We start from the raw sequence: 22,075 nt of genomic DNA, 5'->3' as shown, positions 1-22,075 counted from the left end.
TCCCACATCGCCTGGGAATGAGGATGTGCTTATATGTATAAATGCACCCTTTATGACACAACGCGTTTTAAAGCCGTGATGGCGATGAACTTATCAGAACTCCGCAGTTAAGCGTGCTTCTGCGAGAGTAGTACCAGGATGGGTGACCTCCTAGGAAGTCTGGTTCGGGGGAGCCAAAAGTGGACAATATTGTGTCATTGGGAGTGGGTCATTACAAATGGTATCAGAGCCATTGCCCAGCCTGAGATGGTGGGAGCGTGCACAAGCCCAATGAGGGACGCCAGCGGGGACGCTGGGTCCAAAGAGGGCGTGATTGTGACATCCCACATCGCCTGGGAATGAGGATGTGCTTATATGTATAAATGCACCCTTTATGACACAACGCGTTTTAAAGCCGTGATGGCGATAAACCTATCAGAACTCCGCAGTTAAGCGTGCTTCTGCGAGAGCAGTACCAGGATTTGTGACCTTCTGGGAAGTCTGGTTCGGGGGAGCCAAAAGTGGACAATATTGTGTCATTGGGAGTGGGTCATTACAATTAACATCATAAATCGAACACACAAGGATACACCACAACATAATTCAATGCACACAATAGTGAATAATACAATTTAACCCTATTCTCATTTCTAATTTCTTAATCCTATTATTATTCCGACATAGTAATGGCATATAAAATTAGTCCAATTACGTTTTATTACTAATCCTTTTATGTGGACTTTATTACGGCATTTATTAAGGCCCTTAAATATTTATTTATCAAAATATATTTAATAATAGCATAATATTCTTTTTATAATATTCTCTTTAACAAAATAAATATAACATTTTAAAAACTCATTGATTTTACAATAGAGTTTTGCAACCCAAAATAACTTGAACCTTTAATTAAATAATATCAAAACAGGTACTGTTTCAGTTATTTTAACTAAAACAGTGAGATACCAAAATAGTTTTTAGCCAACATATGGCTTATCAAAATAACTTCGTTAATATAATTAACGGGTTTTATACTTTAAAAATAGGTGGATTTAGAATAACTACATAATTAATTCTTTTATGAAATTGGGTAGAATAACGGCATTAGTGTTAATAATGCCTATAAATACTTTAAAATATTTGGGGGGCGTAACGGCTCTTTATAAAATATTTACTTTTTAATCAGGCATCACAACGGTGTGATTATTATCTAAATACGCCATTTGAGATACCCTGTTGAAACACAACTTAAAATATTATATACTTAAAATAATAAAAACTATAAAATCACAAAATATTAAAACAACGTTAATAACTTAGAAATTACAAAAAATAAATCAAAACCTTTAATTAGAAACTTACCAGATATTTCAAAATGGTATTTTAAGATATTAAAAGTACTTTTAAAGAAAACATCATAGACCAATTGGAAGAGATTTAGCTTATTTCCCTTTTTCTTTTTATTCTTTTGCCTTTATTTCTTTTCTTGTCCTTTTCTAGAGTTCTAGCTTTTGTCCTTTTTCTTCTCCTCTCTTTTGTTTTGTTTTCATTTCCTTTTGCATGTTAACCGAACAAAAGGCCAAGAGGGACACATATGTATTAAAAAGAAATCAAAATAAGAGAAATAAGAACTTACGAGAGAGAGAAAAATCGGTCATTCTCTTGTCTTTTTCTTTTCTTCTTGCTTTTCTTTGCTTTTATTTGTTCTTATCTTCTTTTCATTTTTCTAGCTTGTTACAAACAGATCGAAAGAGAGAGAGAGAGAGACTTGAGGGAGAGTTGTTGCTGTTCTCTTCCTCTTTGAGAGAAAAGAGGGACAACAAGAAGAGGAAGGTGAGAACTGGGTTTTGTTTCTTCTTCTTTCTTCTTGCACAGTCAGAATACACACACAGAAGAGAACAAAGAAAGAGAGGCTTACGGTGGAGAGCTACTGTTGCTTCTTCTTTCTTTTGGGTTTTCTTTTCTATAAATTTTTTGGTTTGGTTTCTTTTTTTTTTTTCTTTGATTTCTTCTTGTGGCTGGAAATAGAGAGACATAAATAGAGAAAGAGGGAGTTGAAGCCTGGGTGAGTTTCTGCAGAAACAGAAACAAAAATAGAGAAGGGGAGAAGACCTACTGCGATAGAGAGACAAAAATAGAGGGAAGAAAAAGAAGGTTTGTGCGAAGAACCGAAGGGCTGCCTGTAACGCCCCGCCTTTTACAAAAAGGTGAAAGTGAATTTTTTTTTTTTTTTTTTTTTTTTTTTTTTTTTCGATTTTCACGTGACATTACTACAACATCAGAGTTATAAATTGGTAGCGGAAAATATAATTATCCAGCAGACTTGGATTTAAATAACACAACAGAGCCTCTAACTGAAATACCTAAAAATATATATAAAGTAGGTAATCATAATTATACATAAGATAGTAGTTGGGCCGCACAGGGCACATATAATTATACAGGTCAAAATATCTAGAGTTTAGTTATCTCATAGCAGCAGAAATATAAATACTATATCTGAAACTAAGTTAATGAACTATGTTGTAATAGTTCGCAAAAGGAGGCAGTCTAGCCTCAGCTACTAATATCAGGATCCATCTAAGGGTCTGGATAATCTTGATATTCTTCCTCTTCATAACCTGTATTAATAAATAACACAGAGAGAAAACAACAATACAAAATACCTAAGTAAGTCCACTGTTTCCCATAATATAATATGAATGCTGATTTATTTATGAAATGCAACATAATGAAATAAAATTTCATAATCACATGTATATGCAATATATAGTCTACGGTCGCGAATCATAGACATAGATTGAATATAAACATAATTATGAAGCAGTAATATGATAAACTTAAATGCAAAGTTTAATTATCATCTTTTGCACTCCTCTTGTGATAGAACCAGCGGTCCGGATTAGCATGTTGTGGAAGCCAACGGTTCCCCTCACTTAAAGATTATTTGTTTGTTACTGGAATCCAAAGGTTCTAGCAGACTATGAGCCAAAGGTCATAACCCGTTTATTTATTAAGTGTCACGGAAGCCAAAGGTTCCACTGGCAACCAAAAACCTCCCCGCTACATACCAGCTTTGTTATTAACCAGTTTAATTAAAATAGAAAATATGTAAAATCACATGTACAATCAAATAAATAAAGCAGTAAACACAATATTATGGAAAAAGTCCACCAGCTTCGTCCTCAGTAAGTATAGACATACTTACTGCTTTTGCTTCCAAAGAGAGACTCCACAGGAAGGTAACTGCATAGTCATATTTACGCAATGATCAACATATAAACTACGAATATCTCCATTTTAATCCTTTAGTTTACTATAGTATTTTACTTTTATTTCAAGCATTAAGTTATATAAACAAATGAGCAGGGTAACGACATTATTATATCAAATGCCTAATAAAAATAGTTGGGCAGCATAACGGCGTTTTGAAAATATTTTCACTTTATTACAAATTAACCCGACCACACACACACACACACACACACATATATATATAACACTTGAAATCTGATATACATACATACATATATATATATATATATATGTATGTATGTATAACACTCACAGATCCACTGTCCAACACACACTCTCTCACGTCACAGCACACACATACACATGTTCTCATTTCATTGACACATGCATATAGCATTTAACCCATGTCTTTAACACACACACACACGTTTGCATCACACACATACACGTATCAGTTTTACCCCCACTCTGCCAGCGTCACACACACACACACTACATCACTTACACCTTTAATTAATCCATTATATATATATATCAAATCAAAGGAGAACCATGGTTTACCGAAGCTGTAGAAAAACAGGGCCTTCTACTCCTTTGTTTTCCCTCCTCCAAGCTATTGACTGAAGTTTTTAGAATTATTATCTTAAAGTTTTCTTTCTTTTTCTTACACACCCGGTCACTCCAACAGCAAAAGATGAGAATTGTCCTTCACCGTTCTGTAGTATTTTAAGTACTAATTTTGCAAGTTATCTAAGAAAATTTCTTCCTAAGTTTTTGCCATCATAACTCCTAACAAGTGAGGTGCAACTCGGAAGAATGAAAGGGAAGAAAAGAAGGGGTTTTTGGTCTTCACTAAACCAAGACAGCATAGAGCAAGAAGGTACTCTGTTTCTGGCTCAGTAGAGTTTTGGTGAAAACGATGGTTTTTTGAAGGAAGTTCAATGCTTGGGCTTTCTTTTATAGAAGACTCTGAGGGCGTGGATTAATTCAGTACCGTTTTGATCGATGGACAGGGGCTCAACATGTGTTCAATGCTGGTTTAAAGGATAAAAATTATCTAATATCTCTTATCTCTGTTGAACGAGGATTTTGATTCTAACTAAACTCAAGTTATTCTCACTAAGTAAGTTTGCCCAGCCGTCTAGTGTCTCAAAGATAGACGAAATTTCTGATTAGCTAAAAATCATCAATGGCTGTGATGATTTTCGTTTTACCCCGTCGATAGGTGTTGTTACGTGTTTGCTGGACTGCACTGTATATATATATATACACACACACCGATATATATATATATATATATATATATATATATATATATATATATATATATATATATATATATATTACATACCTATATAATTATAAATATCACTGCTAAATTCTCAGGCGTTATATCCTATCACCCTTATTGAAATTTCGTCCTCGAAATTTACAATCCTAATATGCATGCTACTAATAACAATTAAGAAATAAAATTTCTTTCTTGTTTTACCTAGTCATCTACAGCATCACTGAAGATATCCTTGGGTGGTGTCGCAAGGATCTCTTCTGCTTGGTCGACGGGAACTACAACATTTGGTTGAGCTTCATCATTGTGAGCAGGGGCAATGTCCTCCATTAGAATAACCCATCCCATATCTTGGTGTATATGTACCATTCTATTGAGTATCACCTCATTAAGAGCCTGATTATTAATAAAGGTATGTCGTAGCAACATAAATTCTCCTACAGGGTCAAAAACACCCATAGGAATGAGACCTAACATAACAAGATCTGGCATCGGTGGGTCCACGGGAATGTCAGCAGGTACTGATGGATTCACAGGTATGTCAACTGGTACAGGAGGCACTAAAGGAAAGTCTTGTGGCATTGGATTCCCCTGCAGGTCCATGCCTGAAAACCAAGACTAACAAATATAACACAGGTATAACACTCAAATACACAGCAAGTATTTCAATCAAATACTGCAAAGGATTTTCAAACCTTAAAACAAATGTGGGTATTTGTTCCTTATCTCATGTTCGAGTTCCCAAGATGCTTCCTCGACATCATGGTTTCGCCAGAGGACTTTAATTAAGGGAATAGTTTTGGTCCTTAATTGTTGTTCCTTGTGATCAATAATTTGAATTGGCAGTTCCTCATACCTAAGATCGTCTTGTACTTGAAGTGGTTCAAAATCCACAATATGTCGCGGGTCATGGACATGTTTCCTTAATGTTGATACATGGAAGACGTTGTGAATTTCGGATAAGGCTTGTGGTAGCTCAACTTTGTATGCTACAGGGCCAACAACTTATTTAACTTCAAAAGGGCCTACAAATCTTGGGCTCAACTTCCCTTTCTTGCCAAACTGCACAACTCCCTTCATTGGTGATACCTTTAAATACACAAGGTCACCCACATTAAATTCTAGTTGGCGGCGGTGTTTGTCTGCGTAGCTTTGTCGACTTTGAGCTGTCAATATCCTTCTCCGAATAATAAAGATTTTATCCTTCATGTCTTATATCATCTCTGGGCCGATGAGGTATTTTTCACCAATTTCATCCCAATATAATGGAGATCTACATTTGTGTCCATATAGTGCCTCATATGGTGCCATTCCAATAGTTGCCTGAAAACTATTGTTATATGCAAATTCGACTAAAGGTAGATATTTTATCCACTTACCTTTAAAGTCGAGTACGCATAATCTCAGCATGTCCTCCAAAATCTGGTGGTTCTCTCTGATTGACCATCAGTTTGGGGGTGATAGGCAGTGCTAATGTTCAGCTTCGTTCCTAATGCATCTTGTAAACATCTCCAGAATCTTGAAGTAAAACGAGAATCTCTGTCAGATACAATAGAAACAGGCACTCCATGTAATTTGACAATATCTCTAATGTACATCTCACCTAGCTTGGGCACAGAGTCGGTGATGTGGAATGGAATGAAATGAGCACTTTTGGTAAGTCCATCAATCACGACCCAAATGGAATCTTGGCCACCGGGTGCTTTTGGCAAACCTACCACAAAGTCCATGGCAATCTGATCCCACTTCCACTCAGGAATATTTAAAGGTTTTAGAGGTCCCGCAGGTCTCTGATGTTCAATCTTCACCTGCTGACAAACATGACATTGAGCCACGTATTTAGCAACATCTCGCTTCATGCCATGCCACTAGAATTTCTTTTTCAAATCTTGGTACATCTTGGTGCTCCCCGGATGGATCGTATATTGGGTTTTGTAAGCTTCGTCTAGAATACTCTTTTCAGCTCCTCATCATTAGGTATGACAATCCTGGCATCTCTCATCCTCAGCAGTCCGTCGTTTGTGAAATAAAATCCAGAAGCGTTGCCGCGGTTAGCCTTCTCCATCAGTTTCTGTAATTCGAAATCACTTCCTTGGGCCATTTTGATCCTATCAGAAGTTAATGGTTGAATAACTAGAGTTGCTAAAGCTGCTTCTACAACGTTTAACTGGATCATCCCCATATGCTGAGAAAGTTGATTTGGGGTGGTGACAGAATTTAGAACTTTATTGCATGACTTCTTGCTTAACGCATCTGCTACGACATTCGCCTTTCCTGAATGGTACATAATGTGGCAATCATAATCTTTGATAAGCTCCAACCACCTTCGTTGTCTCATGTTCAATTCTTTCTGCGTAAAGATATACTTAAGGCTCTTATGATCGGTGTAGATTTCAACCGTTTCTTGGAACAAATAATGCCTCCGTATTTTCAAAGCGTAGACGATTGCTGCAAGTTCTAAATCATGCGTGGGGTAGTTCTTCTCATGGTCCTTCAGTTGTCTAGACGCGTAGGCAATTACCTTGCCTTGCTGCATAAGTATACAACCTAGTCCTTGCAGAGATGCATCGCTATAGATAACGAATTTTTCTGACTCTCTGGGAAGTGTAAGGACAGGTGCTGACATTAGCCGCCGCTTTAGCTCTTGAAAACATTCTTCACATTCGTCACTCCATGTAAAATGAGCATTCTTCTTTGTTAAAGCGGTTAAAGGGCCTGAGAGCTTGGAAAAGCCTTCAACGAATCTTCGGTAGTATCCAGCAAGTCCTAAGAAACTCCGAATCTCTCGTACATTTGTTGGTCGCTCCCAATTCATCATTGTTCGATCTTGCTTGGGTCGACTGCTATTCCATCTTTTGAGATTACGTGACCTAAGAATGAGACTTTCTCCAGCCAGAAGTCTCACTTCTTAAGCTTGGCGAAAAGCTTCTTCTCTCTTAGAATACTCAGCACCGTCTTCAAGTGCTCTTTGTGATCCTCGTGGGTGGCAGAATAAACCAAGATGTCGTCTATAAACACAACTACGAACTGATCGAGGTATTTATGAAATACCCTATTCATTAGATCCATGAATACAGAAAGTGCATTGGTCACTCCAAATGGCATAACCAGGAATTCGTAATGACCTTAACGCGTACGTATTGCCGTTTTTGGTATGTCAGCTTCTTTCACCTTGAGCTGATGATAACCCGATCGAAGGTTGATCTTAGAAAAGACCGTAGCTCCTTTTAGTTGATCGAAGAGATCGTCGATTCTCGGCAACGGGTACTTGTTTTTAATCGTCACTCGGTTTAGTTTGCGGTAATCGATACATAACCACAAAGATCCATCTTTCTTTCTTACAAACAAAACTGGCGCCTCCCATGGTGAGACGCTAGGGCGAATAAAACCCCGGTCTACCAAGTCTTCAAGTTGCTTTTTCAGCTCCTTCAATTCAGATGGCGCCATACGGTATAGTGCTTTATGGATGGGTTGAGTCCCTGGCATCAGATCAATAGTGAACTCGATTTCTCGATCAGGTGGCAATCCGGTTGTGACCTCGGCGAAAACGTCCGGATAGTCATGCGCTATAGGTATATCTTCTAGCTTACGCTCTCCTTCAGGTTCAGCCTTAATATAAGCTAGAAATACTTGCGCACCACTTCTAATGCTCCGTCTTGCTTGAATCGAGGAAAGAAGAAGTGGAGTGGCTCGTACTCGAGATCCACAAAATTTGAATTCTTCCTCACTCGGTGAGCAAAAAATAACTTCTTTCTTTCTACAATCAATGTTAGCATAGTATTTCGATAACCAATCCATTCCCAAAATATATCAAAACCTAACATTTGAAATACTGCTAAGTTTGCCGGTAGAACTCTATCTCCTATAACAATAGGACAGTCCTCAATGAATTTCCTACACGTAACTACCTCTCCAGCAGGTATTGATACAGTTATGTTTTGATTCAAGGGTTGAGTATTCATGCTACATAATTTAACGTATGTAGATGATATGAACAAATGCGTTGCACCGGAATCGAAAAGAGTACTTGCTAGTCTATCGAATAAAGGAATGGTACCTGTTACCACATCCGTATTTTCTTCTTCGCCTTGGTCTTCTTCTTCTTCTACGCCACCAGGTGTGAGTGAAAATACTCGTGCTGGGGTTGAATTTTGTTGTTGAGTTTCTTTCTTAGGGCAGTTTCTCGAGAAGTGGCCAGTCTTACCACAAGTAAAACATTTTGGGTTCGCAACCCAGCAATCTCCTGTGTGTGACTTCCCACACTTGTTGCAAGGAGGTCCTTGGTTCTTATTTGCTGATGGAAGACTCTTACCCATGGATGGCCTGGAACCGCTTCCTGTGGCTGACCTCTTAGCCGGATATGACATTTGTTGCTTTGAGCACTTCTTCAAGTCATAAGCTGCTGCAGACTCGTGAATTCCCCTTTCAGCAAGCGAAGCCACTTCTACCAGTCTGGCGTAATCCTTTATTTCCAAGCAGATTACCCTCTCTTTGATGCGAGGATTGAGGCCATTTTCAAATCGTTCCGCCTTCGATTCTTCATCAGGAATAAGGTTGGCCGCAAACCTGGCTAATTCCATAAATCTAGCAGAATATTGTTCAACAGTCATATTACCTTGAACAAGGTTCTGGAATTCTATTGCTCGAAGCTGCCTCTGAGCTCTAGGGAAAAAGCGCCGATTGTATTCCACTTTAAACATCTCCCAAGTGATCACCGTCTTGTTCCCGAGTAGCACTTTCCTTGCATTCCACCATCTCCCAGCTTCACCTGTCAGCTGCAATGTGAGGTACTAGACTTTCTGCCCATCTGTACAGCCAAGAGTATTGTACAACACATCTATGTCTGTGAGCCATGCCTCTGCGGCGTTCGGCCCTTCGGTTCCTTCAAAAGTTTGAAAATGATAGCTAGCAAAATCGCGTAACGAACAGCTTATGGATTCAGCCCATTCATTAGGTCATGGAATTCGTGATATTGCTTCAGTAAGGTGTCTAGTGGCATCAGCTATAAATTGTATTAAGGCCGGGTGTATTCCATCATTGTATGGTGGCGGTGGAGGCGGAGGTGGTAGCTCTTCCTCATTATTTTCTTCGGGACGCGGGTCATAGTTAAAGTCACAGAGAGGAAGGCATCTAGGAGGCATGATTTTGTATTTAAAGGAACAGTTATCCCACATTTCGTAGACTAAAAATCAATCTCCTTTAAAAAGACTATATAACACTTAAAAATCAACTAAAACTAATCATTAACAAGAATCCATCAATACTAATAAACAAATACAATTATTATAACAATTAAAATCACCCAAGTAAATAATCATTATACACAATACATTTAAAGCGCATAAATGCATACATCCAATGAAATATGTTAGGAATTTTATTCTCACTCTAATTTGGAATTCTATATTTTACTTAGAATATACATATATACAAACCAAAAATATTTTTGTATTCCTATAGCTCTTTCGTGTTTTATTTTTATACTAAGGTCAAGTCTAGGGTCCTCAGATTAAACTGCTCTGATACCAAACTGTAACGCCCCGCCTTTTACAAAAAGGCGAAAGTGAATTTTTTATTTTTATTTTTTTGATTTTCACGTGACATTACTATAACATCAGAGTTATAAATTGGTAGCGGAAATTATAATTATCCAACAGACTTGGATTTAAATAACACAACAGAGCCTCTAACTGAAATACCTCAAAATATATATAAAGTAAGTCATCATAATTATACATAAGATAGTAGTTGGGCCGCACAGGGCACATATAATTATACAGGTCAAAATATCTAGAGTTTAGTTATCTCATAGCAGCAGAAATATAAATATTGTCTCTGAAACTAAGTTAATGAACTATGTTGTAATAGTTCGCAAAAAGAGGCAGTCTAGCCTCAGCTATTAATATCAGGATCCATCTAAGGGTCTGGATAATCCTGATATTCTTCCTCTTCATAACCTGTATTAATAAATAACACAGAGAGAAAACAACAATACAAAATACCTAAGTGAGTCCACTGTTTCCCATAATATAATATGAATGTTGATTTATTTATGAAATGCAACATAATGAAATAAAATTTCATAATCATATGTATACGCAATATATAGTCTACGGTTGCGAATCATAGACATAGATTGAATATAAACATAATTATGAAGCAGTAATATGATAAACTTAAATGCAAAGTTTAATTATCATCTTTTGCACTCCTCTCGTGATGGAACCAGCGGTCCGGATTAGCGTGTTGTGGAAGCCAACGGTTCCCCTCACATAAAGATTATTTGTTTGTTACTGGAATCCAAAGGTTCCAGCAGACTATGAGCCAAAGGTCATAACCCGTTTATTTATTAAGTGTCACGGAAGCCAAAGGTTCCACTGGCAGCCATCAACCCCCCCGCTGCATACCAGCTTTGTTATTAACCAGTTTAATTAAAATAGAAAATATGTAAAATCACATGCGCAACCAAATAAATAAAGCAATAAACACAATATTATGGAAAAAGTCCACCAGCTTCGTCCTCAGTAAGTATAGACATACTTACTGCTTTTGCTTCCAAAGAGAGACTCCACAGGAAGGTAACTGCATAGTCATATTTACGCAATGATCAACATATAAACTACGGATATCTCCATTTTAATCCTTTAGTTTACTATAGTATTTTACTTTTATTTCAGGCATTAAGTTTTATAAACAAATGAGCAGGGTAACAGCATTATTATATCAAATGCCTAATAAAAATAGTTGGGCAGCATAACGGCGTTTTGAAAATATTTTCACTTTATTACAAACTAACACGACCACACACACACACACACACACACACACACACACACATATATATATATATATGTATGTGTGTATGTATAACACTCACAGATCCACTGTCCAACACACACTCTCTCACGTCACAGCACACACAGACACATGTTCTCATTTCATTCACGCATATAGCATTTAACCCTTGTCTTTAACACACACACACACACGTTTGCATCACACACATACACGTATCGGTTTTACCCCCACTCTACCAACGTCACACACACACACACCTGCATCACTTACACCTTTAATTAATCCATTATATATATATATATATATATCTAATCAACAAAGAAAGACACAATCATAGGAGAACCATGGCTTACCAAAGCTGTAGAAAAACAGGGCATTCTACTCCTTTGTTTTCCCTCCTCCAAGCTACTGGCGGAAGTTTTTAGAATTATTATCTTAAAATTTTCTTTCTTTTTCTTACACACCCGGTCACTCCAACAACAAAAGATGAGAATTGTCCTTCACCGTTCTGTAGTATTTTAAGTACTGATTTTGCAAGTTATCTAAGAAAATTTCTTCCTAAGTTTTTGCCATCATAACTCCTAACAAGTGAGGTGCAACTCGGAAGAATGAAAGGGAAGAAAAGAAGGGGTTTTTGGTCTTCACTAAACCAAGACAGCATAGAGCAAGAAGGTACTCTGTTTCTGGCTCAGTAGAGTTTTGGTGAAAACGATGGTTTTTTTAAGGAAGTTCAATGCTTGGGCTTTCTTTTATAGAAGACTCTGAGGGCGTGGATTAATTAAGTACCGTTTTGATCGATGGACAGGGGCTCAACATGTGTTCAATGCTGGTTTAAAGGATAAAAATTATCTAATATCTCTTATCTCTATTGAACGAGGATTTTGATTCTAACTAAACTCAAGTTATTCTCACTAACTAAGTTTGCCCAGCCGTCCAGTGTCTCAAAAATAGGCGAAATTTCTGATTAGCTAAAAATCATCAATGGCTGTGATAATTTTCGTTTTACCCCATCGACAGGTGTTGTTACGTGTTTGCTGGACTGCACTGTATATATATATATATATTACATACCTATATAATTATAAATATTACTGCTAAATTCTCGGGCGTTATACTGCCTTCCTTTTATAGACTTCTTGAATGGTTGAGATCCATTTGAGTTGGATCTTGATCAAAGGTAGAGAGACCAATGTGGGCAGCATGCAGGAGGACGACGGTAGTGAGGGGCGTAAAAGTCTTGGACTGCAAGTGGGAGAAAAAATATATCCTATCCTCAACTGATTTGTTTATCTTATGATTAGCTAAGCTGAGTATAATGTTGTGGAGATGGGTTCTACAACATATGGGTTGGGCTGGGTATTAAAAGTGCGGATTCAAGATAATCATGGGTTGGGCTGGTATTATATAATAATAAAATGGGCTCACAAATTATTATTGTTAAATTTTCTTCCAATTTAGGGGTAGTATTTTTTGTGAGTGTTTTTGCACCTTAAACAGAATTCAAAAATTATGAAATTCGGAGGGTAGCTAAAGGACTTCAAGAAGAGAATTTTGGCTTTTGAATCGACCAAAATGGAGTTTGTTTAACCCTATATTCGTTATTCCAAAGTTTAAGATCCGTTTAAACTTTTATTAGATTGAACCTATAAGCGCTTCTTAATAAATAAATATTCATAGTTATTCCCTTGCCTTATTATTAGGTCTTAAATCATATTTTAATATATTATATTCAATATCTCAAAATATGGGGTGTTACAAATAATAATTGTATTATCAAAATAAATATGTTTAAGATAAAGTAATAAAAATAGAGTGATAATTATTATAATAGGTCCTAGTTGAATAAATAATTAATTACATTAATAAAAGTGTGGTTTAAATATATATGAGACCAAATGTTAATTGTTAAATGATAAGGTTTTAATAAAATGGGGTCCTATTGTAATTTATATAAGTTGGAGACTTTAAAAATAAAGGAAATCTTCCCCTACCACATGTCATCACCTAAATGGCTAAGAGAAGATTACCCCATCTTCTTCCAGCCACTCACATCGCGCCAAGTGTCCTTACCCTATCCTTTTCCTTTTCTTTTCTTTTCAATTTTCTTTCTTTTCCCCTCAACCCACGCAACCCACCTTTCTTCTTTTCCTTTTTTCCTTTCTTTTCTTTCCCTTCCTCTCTCCCCTATTTCACGATAGCAGCCCCCTTCCCTTATTCGTTTCTTCCTCTTCTCTCCACATCACACACATGCCCTTTCCCTTCTCTTCTTCTCTTTTATTCTTCCTCCCCTTCCTCTCGGTTCCAGCAGCTCCTTCCCCATCTACTTTCTTCCATCTCTTTTAGTATACACCGGAACCGTTAGAGAGATGGAGCCCAAGAGAGATTTCTTGTAGAGATTGAGAGATCGAAAAATGCCGAAATTCCATGGTAAGATTGCTTTTCCCATTGTCTTTGATTTTATTTAGATCTTTCCTTTGATTTTTTGCTTGAACCGAATGGGTTATTTTGGGATGAGTTTTACCGGTTGAGTATTGTTTCTCTTTGGGTTTCGTATTTTCGGTAGCTGATGGCTTGGTGTAATTTTGGTGGTTGTTTTGCTAGGTTTGGCCGAATGGTGTAGTGATTGTGCTTGGATATGGGTGTTCTCCTAGTGACCAAATGGGTTTTCGGTTTTGGAGAGTTTGTAATTGATTTTTGAGTTATTTATTAAGGGATTTTGTCAATGGAAGCTATAAGTTAAGTTTTGAAGTTTTTCTTTATAATTTTATCATACCCATTGGGTTTGAAAATTGAAATCATGTTGATTTGTGGGAGTTCTATTTGGGTCCGAAAATTAGGGTTTGTGTTATGAGATTATTGGTTTGGGTTTGAGGATATTATTATCGATATTGATGGATATGTATTTTAATGCTGAGAATTTACGTTATTTGGAAAGTGTTATTGCTTATGGTTGAGATTGAGTTCTTTTAGCCTTGGATTATGTTTGATGAGTTTAGATTCAGTGTAGGAGTTGGTTTTGATATTTAAGGATGGATTGTTAAATATGTGGTTAGATTTCTATAATGATGTCCTTGTGATAGCCAATTAGAGGGGGTGATCTTGATGGGTATTTTGATGGAAATCCAAATCTTGTTTTGTACTTGTAAATGAGATAATTATGTTAGTTTGTGTTTATTTGTTAGGGATCAAGTTTATTTATGTTTTAGGGTTGATGTTAACTGAACAGGAGATGGATTTTAAGGGTTTGGTGTGGAGGTACTGAATAGGTATTCTTTGAGTTTGGTTTTAGGCTTTTGATGATTGTTGATGTCTTGGCCATTGATTAAGGTTGATTTTAGAACTCTTGTATATAAGTTGAAATGAGAGATGTGTGGTGTTGTGTTGATGGACTTAATGTGGTGGAGGAGTTTTGGTGATGTGACGAAGTTTTGGATTATGCCCTATGTAACGTCCAGTAATTTCAACTCTTAAAGAAATCATTGATATTGTTGAGGAAACAATATCCACATGTTTTTACAAGCAAATCTAAAGTTGTTTTGAAAACTTAAAGATCAAACCCTAAAAACCCTTGAAAACTCAAAAGTTATATTTAAGCTTTAAACTTTGATTGAATCGAAAACCAGCCAAACGAACTCAGATTTAGATAAATCAAAGACCGTTGTACTTACAAAAGAAAGATCTATCATATGGCAAAAGTTTGTAAAAAAGTCCACCAGTTGACTTTTTGACCCAAGCCTAAATAACCCAACTGTCGATATTAAACGAAAAACTGGCAAGAAAAATATCTCCATGCTTCTAGAAACATTTATGTATAAAAAACAAAAGTAATGATGAAAGAATGGAATATCTCAAAAGTAATCATGAAAAGGAGGAAAAATCAATAAAGCAAGTGTGAACGCTGAAAGTGGATAAAAGATATTTTGGCTTTATAGACAGAAACTTTGACTTGACCAAAACTACGTCAAAACGAACTCAAAATGAGATGAACCAAAAAGGGAAAATTTTTGGCTTGAAGTCCTCTATCTACCCTCAAAATTTCACATTAATCGGAGTCAGTTTGACCATCGAAAAAATTCTCGGAGTAAGCTGCCCTCATTTGGACGAAAATCCCAAAATGCAATTAGATAATAAAGCAAGGACTTATTTGCAAGAACTTATCCAATAGGGTAATTATTTTATTACATTTTGCACCTCAATACCCCTACCTTCCTCCTATAAATAAGCATGCAAGGCTCTTTGTTTTTCCACACAATCCAAGACAACTTTCTTGAAAGCTTTGTGCTTTGGTTTTCTCTCCCTTTTTCTCTCCTTCTACCACACAACCACTTTGGTGTTCTTGAAGTTATTTTTCTCTCCAAATCAAATTGGTAAGTAAATCTTGACACTTCTTCCTTACTAGTTGATTTCATTACTTTTTTTTTTTTTATGAATTGTTTAAAAGACCCAATAAGCTTAAGAGATAAAAGAATTAAAGTAAAGGGTAATATAAACTGCTTTTACATTTAATTGTCCTCATGACTGATCTTATGACTTTCATGAGTTAATCGTATTTATATTTCGTATTTAAATTTCATTGTCCTCATGACTGATCTTATGACTTTCATGAGTTGATCGTATTTATATTTCGTATTTAAATTTCATTATCCTCATGATTGATCTTATGACTTTCATGAGTTGATCGTGTTTATATTTCGTATTTAAATTTCACTGTCCTCATGACTGATCTTATGACCTTCAAGAGTTGATCGTATTTACTCTTATTGTCCTTATGATATATTTTAATCCTTCAAGTTCATATTTGGTGGTATTGGTCATATAGCCTCGTCATCAAATTATGAACCAAGGTTTTACAATTATCGTAAGTGATCGTCTCAAATATAATGAAGTGATGGATAATAATAAATATAAAGAGATGAGGGTCTATAAACAATGATTTGTTTGATAGATAATTGATTTGTATATTATTGTATGGATGGATTTTTATACAAAAAAGAAGTCTAAGGACTTCACGGGGAAGAGGGTAAGTATGGATGTACTTACTGAGGAATGATTCTATGTTTCATTAGGACTGTGTGGTGTGTGTTTATTGCATGTGGTTGTTCATGCATTGCATGTTATGTCCAATTAATATAACGGCTGATGAGATAGCCATCAACAAGCTGATGTAATAGCAAGTGGAAGGAAGGCTAGTCAGTGGATCCAGGGGGTTCATAGTGACCCAGGGGTGTCCAAAGTCCTAATATATAACTAATGCTGGGACCGGTAGGATTCCAGTGCAAACAGGTAAGACTTTAAGTGTGAGGCAAAGGACATAAACAGGTTTGGATACCTAAGAACGAGAGGTCTGAAGTAAGATGATCATAAAACACAAACTAAATGGTTACTACGATGCATATTCAAACAACTCTTGCATTTATATTATTTATGAACTGTTATTAATCTGATGGTAACTTAGATATGAAAATGGATGACTCACTTGTTTGTCTATGTAAATATGATGACGTCATATTTGCATAGTTACTGATGCAGATCTAGAGAATGAAGGCATGGACCCATATGCCAGTTTCGATGGTTTTTGAAACCATCAACGAACTATCATGTGCTAGCTTAGAAATTACTAGTTGCACTTATATGTGTTTTGTTTTATGGCATGTAAATATTTATAACAATGTCATGTTCGACATGTTTTATGTTATATGCTTATGTGCTGCCTGTAGCACTAATTTTGATGCACCTAGTGTGCATATAGGATGTAAAGATAAACCTAAGTAACTTTTAATAAACGTATCGAGGTATTTCAGTCAGCTATAAATGTGTTATGCTATCAATTCCTAAGGCTTTAGAAGAAAATAAATATATTCCGCTGCGAGAATTTATCTCTGATGTAGTAATGTCACGTGGAAACCGGAGGTTTCTGCTTACAAATTTGCAGGCTCAAATTTGGGGCGTTACACCCTAAAAGGAGTTGAGTTGGTTATTATTTAGTGGGAAGTTAAATGAATAAGATAATGACTAATATAAATAAATGAGTAAAGACAACATTGAGTAAATGAGCAAACAAAATATGTTAGCATAATGAAAGAATAAACCCATGAATAGGTAAAGTGATTATATAAATAGATTATGGATTTTAGTCTAATATAATTAAAGACATTAAGATAACCTTTAAGGTATAAGTCACTAAGGTTCTAAGTTGGAAAGACTTAATGGATTAAGTTTAAGTATTGTACGTGTATATGTATATATATGTATACATATACATGTGTATGACTAAAATATATATATATTGTTAACTTAATAAATGAATGACAAACTATAAAAAACGTTAGCAATAATAATGTAATAAAACAATAATAGATAAGCTAATGAAAATAATAAAGACATCATTGTATTAATAAACAAGATATAATACAAACTTAAAACCTAAATGACAACATAATAATAGTTTAGGATACTTAGCTAGTTTTAGAAGTGGGTTATGCGACGTGTGAGCACGCGGGTAGTGTTTGCGTCATAACGTATAGGATTCAATAGCTAGTCTGACATCATAAATGTTTGCAGGTAAGGTGAGTATTCTACTCACTGAGAAACTATTATTTTCATATATTAATGAATTGCAAGATATATATGTTGTTTTATAAATCCGAACCAATTGTATGTTGAATATAACTGTTTTGGATAATTTGAGTACTTTCGAGTATGTTAAACTTATCAATAATATTTTGGAGAATTGTATATTGTACATGGAGCATGGAATGAATTGTGTGATTGTGTGATTGTGTGATTGTGTGCTGTGGTTGGGAATTTTGTAGACTATGGTTGGATTGTATATGATTTGGATTTTCAGTGAGTTATAAAATTGGGACATGATGCATTGCATGATTAACGGCGCAAACCTTGGGATACGGTCCCTGTAGTTCTCTGGAGTTACGGACTCGATGTTAATATAGGATATGGTCCCTGTTCTCTTTGAGTTACGGACTTTATGTTACCTTGGGATACGGTCCCTGTTCTATTGAGATACGTGTCTCTGTTCAATCGGCATATGCTTACATATATCATGGTGTGTTTGTGTGCATTGTTTTTATGATATGTATATTTCTATTTGCATGATTTAAGAAGCATTGAGTTTGGATGTGCCTAAATGTTCACATTATTCAAAGATTGGAATGTTATGTCTTGGTATAGTAGGCAGTTGTTATTTGTTTTTCAGCAAAGACGTGCTTGCATATTGAAGTCTCACTCTAGTGCTCGCATGATCACACTGACGCTCAAAGGCAATGAGTCTCAATGTATTCAAGCGTAGTGTTACCAGTAACTGAAATACAAATGTCTTTGTATAGCTAAGCTAAATGTCTTATTTTATTATTTCCAAAATGCATTAAGCCTCAATGTATTGGGAGGTAGGTATTTCTTATGCATGGGATGCCTGTGTTTCGATACAGCAGACTAAATGCCATTATTTAAGCCTAAGGGTTAAGTACATGTGGATATCCTCGTGTGTATGTAAACCTAAGCAAACAAACCACAAAGCATTATCGTAGGTGAGGTCCCACGTAGTTGTTTCTACAAACGGAACTTCTATGTATAATCTCAACTACATAGTATGTTTTAAATGTTTTCTAGTAGTCGGTGTTTGCTGCATCAGCTATGGGGGTTTTTCAAATAAAAGTTTATAACATTGGTAGCTGATATAGTGCTCACAAGACTAAAAATGAAAAGTTGGTTCTTTGCGAAAACTTAGTCAGTTTAATATCAATGAGGTATCAGTATTATGTACTGAGATGGTGAACTCATTCTTTCACCTATATGGATGTGACAAACCCCCACAACCGTATAGATGATGTTCATCTGGCTACAGGTACTCCAGTTGTAGTTGATGGTCTTGTAGTAGTGTACTTGGAATGTTATGATTGAATCTCGCCGCGACGGGTGTAATTGGTGGACTGCGGGTTGTCCACTGTCTTAGAGGTTGTGTATGTGGCTTGTGACACTTGTGTCACTTATTCTTTGTAAGACATTCTTGTTGTATAATTGTTACATTGATAGGACTTAAACAAATAGATGTTAAATGGCTCTTGTTGTAATTATATGTGATAGAAGTGTATGTTATGATTTCCGCTATTCGGGTTGGTTTATGTTTCCGCTGCATTGTTAGATAGACGTTACTCTGATTTACCAGGTGCATATTATGGGATATATACCATACGTTGGCTTTACGATACACCATCGTGCCACTGTGAGGATCCATTTGTATTTGGAGAGATTAATGATTATGCAAATGATTTGTATTAAAAAAAAAAAAAAAATGGGTCGTTACAGTAGAACATATTGCTTTGTTTTTGTTAAAGTAAATTTTGATCCATTCATCTTTTGACTCTCATTCCTACTTTGCACACTTTGAGCATTAATTATGTTGGGAATTCATCATTTAACACGAGCTATTAATAAAATTTTCTTGTGTACAATCTAGATATTTGATCATACATTAAGTGGGAGGATCTCATTTTTTTCTTCAAAATATTCAATTCTGCATATCATGTGTTCTACTGTTCATGGTGTTGCATTTCATTCATGTTGCACTTTATGCTTTGCTCATGATCATGGTTGGGATTAGAAGAGAGTTTCTAGATGTGGTATTGTCTAGCTCTTACAGAGGTCTTTTGTTTCTTTGCATCACCCACTCATGTGATGTACATGGGAGATAGATTTTACTTGTTTGAATTGCTTATTGCAAGACTCTATGCTGATTTTTTTTTTTTTTTTCCTTTGTCATTAATGTCTTTGATAAGGAGAGTAGTATCTTTTTGATTGATTAACATACTATTATGTTTATTGGATATTGAAAAATAAAGACTCCTTTGTGTGTGCATGTGATCAACCAATAAACCAAAATATAAAATAAGAAAAGTAAAGAACACAGATATATTGGTCATGAAGTGAAACTTTTTGTACCAAAGAGAAAAACTACTTCGGAGTAGCCAAACCCAAGCAATCCACTATTCATAAGAAAATGGTAGTTACAAAGCAGTTGTACTAACATACTTTTGACGCAGTAGTCGTACATTAACTCTAACACGTACCTATACGTGAACGGCTCTCAACCAGGCGTCCTGTTTGAAGAGTTCTTCAATGGAATCTTTTAACTTAGAACTCATCTGTAAGTTAGACTTCAATAAGTTGATCAAATCACACAATAAAAACTCTAAGAGAGCTAGCACATCTATCAGTTTCTGTCTAAACACCCTCTCTTAGCACACAGGAATTCAATACTGAATTCTTTTCAAATACACAGCCTATGAGCCTCTTTAAATAGGCTACAAAAATCCAAATTCTACTCAAACTTGAATTTTCATAAGCAATGTCTGGACAGGACATTGGGCGTCCAGACGATAAGCAGCAATTCTTCATAAGTTGCTGAAGCGCGTCCGGACAGCTTGCCCTAGCATCCAGATGGTTGTGTAGAACACCTCCACTGTTCGTAGCTACCACATTTGCGTCCTAACACTTGTGCGAACATGTGCACTCTGTGGGTAGCATCTGATGGGCGTTCGGATGGCTGTACGAACATCAAGTCCCTGTGGTTTGCGTTTGATACGCTGTTCAGACAGGATGAAAACATTGGCTAGCGTCCGGACGCTTCCTTTGGGCCGTCCGGATGGTCACAAGGGAAAACTGCCTTTGACATCTGTAAAGTTGCCAAAATCTTCCTTGTCTCAGAATCTTTCCTTTCTTGAGCAGTATATTGCAGATCTTGCCTTGTACAATTCTTTCCATGTTGGAATAAATATTTTGCAATAATATCTGAAATAGACTCTGAATTATGGTGTCCCTGAAAAGTTAGTGTCCAGAAAAGGAAGTGTTTTTGTCTACCAGAATTTAGCTAATAAAACCAACAAACTCACCCTTTGGCCATTCTGGTACAACATCAAATAACTGGTGCAAAAAGACATAACCGGTCCCAAAATAAAATGTACTCCCTCTTTTCGTTTCAAAAGAACAAATGGTAAAACAAAGTAATAAACCCACAAGCAAACATCCAAAAGAAATTTGGAATGTATCAAAGTTCTATTAACCCAGACAAACATAACAGTTTAGCTAGTAAAATGGACAAAGAAGAAAACAATGTCCAAGGCACCAAAACCGGCTGATCCTTTGGCATAAGACAACGGAGTGTTCCGTACATTAATCTGGATCTGCGCCACATTAGCTTCTAACACTTGAAACCGGTTATCCGTGGTTTGAAATCCTTCTATCACTTGAGAATTTAATGCCTGAAAATGATCATCCATGGATTGCAGGTGATCTATAATCCGAGTGAGCATACTCATGACTAGATTACTAGAAGGCCCAGAATGGGAAGAGGATGCAATCGAAGGCTCTGAAGCAGTTGGGGGAATTAGCTCATCAGGATCCAAAAATCTATAGAGCTGTGCGTTAGACTTCAAGATAGTCTTCATCCCAAAAGATCTCTAGCATATCTTTTGGCTCATTGACAAGTATCGAAGGCAATTTAGACTTGAGTATTTTAATGACAAGACCTCCATAGGGCAACGATACCTGAGAATCCTCCTGTAGCTCAATCATAGTCATGATGATATGCTTACACATGCAGAAGGGTACTTGATTGATGATAGCATTGATCAATGGAGCTCTGTTCAGTGAAACAACACTATGACGGGCAATGGGCCAGATATTTTGCATGACAATCTTGGCTAGCAGTCCTAAGAAGAATGAAGCCAGCCAATGGGAACA

General features: G+C 36.2%; 1 protein-coding gene across 1 annotated transcript; it reads right to left on the bottom strand.

Annotated features, from left to right (window-relative positions):
• Nucleotides 1-7,648: 7,648 nt before the first annotated feature.
• Nucleotides 7,649-21,780, bottom strand: LOC133876811 (uncharacterized). Its single transcript, XM_062315057.1, has 3 exons — nucleotides 21,445-21,780; nucleotides 8,345-9,297; nucleotides 7,649-8,279 (listed from the first exon to the last, which is right to left on the bottom strand). The coding sequence occupies exons 1-3, from the start codon at nucleotides 21,778-21,780 to the stop codon at nucleotides 7,649-7,651; spliced, it is 1,920 nt and encodes a 639-aa protein (XP_062171041.1).
• Between the last annotated feature and the right edge of the window lie 295 nt (nucleotides 21,781-22,075).

This window comes from Alnus glutinosa, chromosome 9 (assembly GCF_958979055.1).
Source record: "Alnus glutinosa chromosome 9, dhAlnGlut1.1, whole genome shotgun sequence".
Taxonomy (NCBI): Eukaryota; Viridiplantae; Streptophyta; class Magnoliopsida; order Fagales; family Betulaceae; genus Alnus; species Alnus glutinosa.
The sequence above is the reverse complement of the archived record's forward strand: the minus strand, read 5'-3'. Positions and strand labels throughout refer to the sequence as shown.